Source organism: Nicotiana sylvestris, chromosome 3, assembly GCF_000393655.2.
Source record: "Nicotiana sylvestris chromosome 3, ASM39365v2, whole genome shotgun sequence".
Lineage (NCBI taxonomy): Eukaryota > Viridiplantae > Streptophyta > Magnoliopsida > Solanales > Solanaceae > Nicotiana > Nicotiana sylvestris.
This window is the reverse complement of record NC_091059.1, coordinates 177,897,802-177,905,911: the sequence shown is the minus strand read 5'-3', so window position 1 is coordinate 177,905,911 and position 8,110 is coordinate 177,897,802. Positions and strand designations below refer to the sequence as shown.

The following is an 8,110-nucleotide window of genomic DNA, read 5'->3' as shown; positions in this document are numbered from 1 at the left end:
AAACATTCACATGTTGCTTGATAGTCACTCCAAGCTCACCAAATAGCCCCAACAACTATACAATTTCTGTTGTTACTGTTGCTAGACTTCGATACTCTACATCTGTACAGCTTCTTGACAATGTATGCTGCTTTTTTTATTTCCAAGAGATGGATGAATCACCAAATTTGATCAAATATCCAGTGACTGATCTGCGTGTGTTTGGACAACTTGCCCAATCAGCATCACAAAAGCAGGTCAAGCTATCTTCATTAGATCTGCTTAGAAATATTCTCATCCCTGTCTCTTCTTTAATGTATCTGAAAACTCCCACAGCTGCATCCTAATGAGAATTTTTGGGCTTTTGCATTAATTGACTAAGAGTTTACACTGAAAATACAATATCTGGCCTGGTAATGGTAAGGTAATTCAGCATACCAATCAGTCGTTGATATTCACTAGCATCAGGTAGTACTTCATCATCTGCAACCCCAGTGTGTCAATCAAATTCAGCTGAAGTGAACTTTTGATTCAGGTCAACTAGAGTGGATATAGGCTTGGCACCACCTAAGCCTAAATCAGAGATCAATTGAAGACATTATTTTCTCTGATTCAACAGAATTCCACTCTTGGACCTTAACACTTCAATTCCCAGGAAGTATTTAAGATCACTAAGATCTTTGACCTTAAACTATTGATGAAGCATATCCTTAGTCTCATTGATGAATTGTTTGTTGTTTCTAGTTATCAACAAGTCATCTATATATATCAATACTGCTACAAAGTCTTCTCCCTTTTTCTTAGTGAACAAGGAGTAATCATGGAGACCTTGAACATAAGCTGCAACTATTAGAGCCTCACTAAGCTTAATATTCCACTACCTCGAAGCTTGTTTTAGACCATATAATGACTTCAGTAGTCTACAAAACTATGTCTCCCCCTGTTTCCTAAAACCTTGAGGAAGTTCCATATATACTTTCTCATACAAATCTCCCTGTAAGAATGCATTATATACATCCATCTATAAAATATTCCAACCTGTAGAAGCAGCAAGAGCAATAACAGACCTCACAGTTACCATCTTGGCAACTGGTGAGAAAGGTTTCATTATAATCCAAACCTTCTCTTTGGCTATACCCCTTAGCAACTAGTCTGGCCTTAAATCTTTCTACTTCTCCACTAGCTTTGTACTTAGTCTTGTATACCCATTTCGACCTAATAGCCTTTTTTCCTCTTGGCAGGTCAACAATACTCCAGGTTTTGTTATCTTCTAGTGCCTTGATCTCCATTTCCATTACTTTAATCCATCTTTTGTCCTTTGGAGCCTCAGTGAAGTTTCTTGGCTTAGTCAGTGTGAAAATGTTAGTCAGGAAGCTCCTGCATGTCTGTCAATTTTCCTATAAGATAAGTAGTTTCTTGGTGGTCACATAATCTTGTAACCATAAGGACCCCTTTGAAGTTCTTTTGGGCTTATTTACTTCAATTTTTTCCAACTCTACAATTGGTGGGAGAATGACATCATTTAACAATGTTGATTGTTGTTGTATAGGTGTTAATAGCTCTGCAGTATCTGAACTTGATTCAGCAACTCCAGTTTCAGGCATGTCTACATTGTTGTTCTCAGCAACTACTGATAGGTCCTGCTAAACATGAGCATTTCCTTTTACAATTTCTTCATTTCCTCTAGTGTCAACTGTTGTATGTGCATCATGACATCCTGGCTCAGCAGACTCCTCTGGGCTATCACTTCCAATTCTCTCAAGCTGTAAATCTGTATTGTTGGAAGGGTGTGTCACGAACACATCAGCTATTGTGTGTTATTCTACAATGTGAGTTTGGGAAGCAGGTTTGGCAAATGGAAAGATATGCTCTTTGAATACTACATATCTTTAAATAAATAAACAATTAGTAGATAGATTTATTAGCCTATAACCCTTCTGTGTTTCTACGTATCCCAGAAATACAGTTGCCCTCGCTCTTGGTGAGAATTTATCTTTTGTAATCACATTGATAGCAAAGAAAAGACATCCAAATGCCTTAAGATGAACTAAAGAAGGTGGCTTGTTATGTAGAGCTTCATATGGAGACTTGCCATTTAACAAAATAGTAGGCAATCTATTTATCACATGAACTATTGCTTTAATACATTCACCCCAGAATCTTGTAGAGACACTAGCTTAAAACTTCATTGCTCTTGCTGTGTCTAGGATATGTCTGTGTTTCCTCTCTACTACTCCATTTTATTGTGGAGTGTATACACAACTGCTCTGGTGAATTATCCCACAAACATCAGATAATTCTATCATGTGTTTATTAAAAAAATTTGTCCCATTGTCTATCCTAATCATTTTTACTCTAGACTGAAATTGTGTTTGCAACATAGAAAGAAACTTCTTTAGTACCACAACAACATCACTCTTCAATTGAAGTAAGTGTATCCAAGTATATCTTGTATTATCATCAACAAGTCAAAAAGAAATATTTCCTATCATGAGTTGGGTACTTGTATGGTCCCAAAACATCTAAATGCAAGAAAGAGAGAGGATTCTCAGTTGTAGTTAAACTCCTAAAAAACATTAATCTACTTTTCTTAGAAAGAGAGAATACAGGGCAGTCATTGTTTATTGCTATATCTACAGCTTTATTATAAAATAGATCTATATTATTCATAGTACTAACTCAAGCATGACCTAGTCTTCTGTGCCAAAGTGCTCCATCCTCCTCATTATTCTTCGTGGTTGTGGTTGATGCAAACTGTTTTATTCCTCTGATAAACTTGTCCAAATTCCTTTGAATCCTTTCTTCAATATGTACAGACCACTCTTCTATCTACCAATCCCCCTCACCTTGCCATTGTAAAGGTCCTGGAACAAGCAAAAGTCAAGAAAGAAATTCACTAAGCATGGCAGTTGCCTAGTTAACTTAGAAACTGACAAAAGATTGAATTTGAACTCAGGCACAAATAGAACATCATCCAATTCCACTTTATCAAGAATAACTGCTTTTCCAATGTGTGAAACATTAGCCTTTCCTCCTGTGGGTAAGTGAATCTGTTCATTGCTATATGCGTTACTTTGTCTTTGACTTCTAATGCATCTAAATCACCAGCAATATGATGTGTAGCTCCAGAGTCAATTATCCATTATGTACAAGGAAAGTTTGCCATTAAAAAGGTAGTAGTACCTGCCATGTTAGATTAACATCCAGAAGATTCTTTGTTCAGCATGCTTAAGATCTGCATGTACTGATCTTCAGTGAAGTATTGCCCTGCCTTCAGTCCATCACTGTTGCTTTTCCCTTCATCTTCTTGTGTTGGCTTATCATTTTCAGAACCTCCAGTTACTATGTTAGCTGCATATGATCTCTTATTTTTTAAGTCAGTTGGGTAACCAACAAGCTTGTAATATTTCTCCTTGGAATGGCCAGGTTTGTTACAGTATTCACACTTCGCAAATGGCTTTTTTCCTTTATATTGTTGTCCTCTATTGGGTTTTATTCCTAGTTGTCCTCTACTTGCTTGCATAGCAATAGGATCTCCTTTATTTCCTACAGTGGAATTGGAATTTTGACTTTCATCTTCAATGTTTAGAGCATAATCTTGATCCAGTGTTGGCTCTGTAGTTTTCATCAAGATTTGTCGTCTTGCTTGATCATAAGCCTCATTGATTCAACTCAGAAATTGCATTAACCTTTGTTGCTGAAGGCGCTCAACATATTCCTTCGAATTTGGAATGGGTACCATTGCATCATATTCAGCCCACAACTCTTTAAGCTTGGTGAAATATGCAGATATAGAATCTGTTCCCTGTGAGATGGTGGCTATATCTCTATGCAATTGAAAAATTCTCACAAGATTCACCTTGTCAAACCTTTCTCTCAGATCCTCCCAAACCAAATGTGCATTAGATGCGTACACAATGCCGCTAAGCAAATCCGGAGAAATTGTGTTCATGATCCAGGAAAGTACAATTCCATTACATGTTTCCCAGTCCTCATGTAGTTCAGACTTGAATAAGTCCTTTTTGCATGTCCCGAGCACAAACCCTAGCTTCCTCTTAGCTTGCAGTGCAATTCGCATTGATCGATGCCACATTCCATAATTTTATGATCATGTGAGCTTTACATGAATCAAAATCGAACTAGGAGTATCTGGAGGATAGACGAACAAAGGATGCGTGTGATCGATTTATCGGCCGCCATTGACGATCGTCAGTCAGAGCTTCGCGAGGAAGACGATGATGGAACTACTGTCAGATTGAATGAAATTTACGGAATTATAGATTTTCACCACTCTGATACCACGTGAGTTTGATGAATCTGAGTTTATCTCTCAGATTCATCCATGCATTCACGGATGAAGCTCAACTGGAAATAAACTTGAGAGAAGAAGATGAGTGCAGAGAATGAGAGAAAATAAATTTTTTATATTCCACAAAATATAATTACAAGAATATATGTACTCTAATTTAACTCTAGTTCTAACAACTTAACCATGGTCAGCTCGGACTCACCACTAACTACCTTTAACTAACTAAAATCTAGCTTAACTATTTCACCACCTATTAACCACTTATTCTTCACACCTTCCTATTTTATTTCTGGTTCGTGTATTTTTTTCATATTTGTAGTCTTTGTTCCTTCCGCTCTTGTTTCATTCTTTACAGCTGTCAGGTCCGATTCGCTCTTCAATATAACCCGTGGGTGTTTCTCTCGTTCCTTTCCGTCCTCTCATTAATTTCTTATGTTAATGTTTCATGTATCATGCCTCGTCAGCTTGATGACAGTCTACGTGTCATATTTCTTTTTCCACCAATACAGCTTGTGCGCTAATAAGTAGGCAGTTTTTAGTTGTTTAATTATACGTCTTTAGTTAAGAAAGTCTCTTGGAGAATCATTTCCTATATGATTGTTCTGAAACTTGTAACATTTACGGTCAAGCGACTGTATTAGTTAACAAAGTAATCTCTCTCCTTTTTTTTTCTTTGAAAAAATTAAAGAATCTATGTCAATAATGAAGGTTACAGCTTGTGTTAATTTATATTGTGTGGACAACTCAAATCTAGGCAAAGCTTGAAAATCATTCTTATTTAAGTGAAGGTTGCTACTACTAAACAATGAGGACATTATTACACCATTCAAAGTTAGGTTTTCCCTATTATTTTATTAAAATGGAGAAAGTTCAACGAGATTTTAAATTCTCTGTCTCCTTTCTAGTTTCTAATCATAGGAAGTGTTTAGTTAGGCGGACAGTACTTTGACCAAAAAAAAAAAAGGCGGACAGTACGGGGTCGTTTGATTATCAGTATAAAGAAAATAGTGGCACCGATACTCCTCCGATCCGCAATAAGTAACCAATTTGTTTTTTTTATTTTGATCCAAAAAAAATATTCATTTATATAATCAAGAAAAAATTTAATTTGTTTTTCCAAAATTACCCTTAAGTACCTATCCCTAAAAAGTCATTTACTCCTCACCTTTGAGAAGTGAAGTAAGTGCTACTATAACTATGCTGCAACATTTAATTAAAGGTAGTTTAGTCACATTAAGTATTTTTGTCTAAAATTTAATATTCATTAATGGGTGTGTCCAAGATAAATTGGTCACTTATTGTGGACCGGAGTAAGCACTATTTTGTTTAGCGTTTGATGCGCGTATTGTTTCTAACATAAGCTACATGATATAACCTTGGATCATGATCTAGTATTATTTTATACGTGATTCAACGTGTAGTAACTAATGACGATTAAATTATCCGGAATAAAATACGTAAAAGATTAAAATAACATTGATTCGATTTTGTTACTTTGATTTACTTTCAGCAAAGGATAGGTTTAAATATTTTTATATTATACAACCATATATTTCAACTTTAATGTAATTCACGAACTTAACGATCCTGATTTAAAATAAATAAATAATAAATTTGGGCTTAATACTTCTGAATAGTTAAAGTCGAACATTTCCGGCACCTTTCGGAAGGAAGCAAAGTTGACCCCAAAAAAATATGCGACGATAAAAATTGTGGAGATAATTGTACTTTTATTAAAAATCTGTCAGTGAGTGATGAAAGTGGAAAAAATAACTGCGAAATATATATTAATTAATATTTCTATCTTAACTAATGAAACGAAGAGCTCATATTTGGACGAAGACAGGCTTGAGAAGGATATTCGAAAGAAGCTTCTGAAACAAGGGAGCGGAGTGGGAGCTAATTAATTACATCATTTCATTAAATAAGAGGTAATCAACTTAGATCGAACTTAGTCAACATCGAGGAAGGAACAAAAAAGATATAAAATAGGGTTGAATGTCTCATTAGAACACTAATCGAAGACGTCCTGAATTTAGATTAAACAATTGCTGAAGCTTATTAAAGTTTGCTTCTGCCAATATAATTTTATCAATGGTCAAAGGCCGACGGGCACGAGATACACTGTGGTCTGCACGTGCCTAAACTGAGTTGGATGCCATACTTCATGCACGAAACACACGACAAGGCCAAGCGTTCCCATTTGATTCCCAAAAACGCACAAGAGTGAATCATAGGATTAGGAAACAACCAAAAATGTTTTGTGAATCGTAAGTCCTTTTCTTGTGTTCGATTATGGAAATTTTAGAACTTCACTTCCAATAACAACAACAATCCGATATAATCTCACAAATAAAGTTCAGGAATAATAGTATGTACGCAAACCTTATACATACTTTATAAAGGTAGAAAGATTATTTTTAATAGATCATCGGCTCAAAAACAACATAATCACAACAGAGTTAACAGAAATAAAATTTAAAACTTTACTTATTGGAAGAAAAATCATTTATCTCAACTTTTAGCATCAGTATTATTTTTTAACAAGCACATCATAAAATTCTTAACACTAACAAATTTCATCAAAATGTTATTACCAATCTATCTATATTATATTAAAAGCACGAAGGCCCTTAGCGAAATGTCGTTCGTCTTTTTTACCCCTTTAAAATAGAGTTCACACTGGACAAAATAGTCATTAGTTATCTCCTAATTTTTAGAATTTTAAAAATAATTAATTTTTTTTTACTATCAAACATTTCCTTATTTGAACTATGTATAAACTCTTAATATTTAGGAAATTCAATCTTTTTTTTTCTTTTTGAATAATTTATGCCAAGTAACCAATTCGGCAAGATTACCCCCTTCTCCTTATATACACAAACCATACTTTTAGTTTTATATAGCTGATCAAATCTAATATTGCGTTAATTTATATTTCCCAATCAATTAATGTGCATTAGGAGCTAATCACCAATCATCATTTTAGTGGAGGTGATTATTTTAAGTAACTTCTGATAATCATTTACATTATTTACGAAATATTAATTAATCCACAACAAACAACTCTTATAGTTTAGAATTTGCCAAACTGATCTATAGATTGTTTTCTTATATTTATTTTCTTTTACTTTTTGCTTGAATTTAATAATTAAAAGAAAATGATGGTTGCCGTAAGAAGAAACTAAACTATGTCAACTAAACCATTGCATATTTAATATTTTTTATTTGAATTATTTTGGAAGTTCTATTATTTAGAACTTTTAAAAAAATCAATTAAAATACTTTATATAAATTATTTTCTTATTTGACCATCTTTTATATCTAATAAAAAATAAATTAAGCTACAAGCATATTATGAAAAATTGTGACTACAATTAATATTTTAAATTTTCGATAAATATAATAGGAACTTTCAGATAACGATAATTTTTGTAATTTTGTTCTCTTATTATATTGAAAAAAGTTCCTAATCACTGTGAACTCTTAAAATTTCAAGTCCATCTATTGCTAGATTCCGTCTAGGAATGCCAAAGATGGTAAAAATGAGGTTTAGATTAACGAAAAAGAACCCAGGCAAACTTTCTACACAAAAAAAAAGGTCTAGTTAAATTAACTATACTTTTGATAAATTATGTATGACAAATAAGATTTTTATGCACTTAAGTTACAAAAAAAAAACAAATTCAATCAATATGTTGAAAACACATCTATAAATATCAAAGATTTACAAAAAGATAGCTAAGAGAAGAATCCCAAAAAAGAAGAAAAAAGAAAGAAAAAACAGAGCACGTTCCTTATTTTACCAATCACTTTTGCAAT

The 8,110-nt window shown here is 33.7% G+C and overlaps 1 protein-coding gene across 1 annotated transcript; it reads right to left on the bottom strand.

The window, feature by feature from the left end:
* Positions 1–3,646: 3,646 nt before the first annotated feature.
* Positions 3,647–4,057, bottom strand: LOC138888415 (uncharacterized). The gene has a single exon (XM_070170273.1). It carries the CDS (start codon positions 4,055–4,057, stop codon positions 3,647–3,649), a length of 411 nt encoding a protein of 136 aa, XP_070026374.1.
* Positions 4,058–8,110: the final 4,053 nt, after the last annotated feature.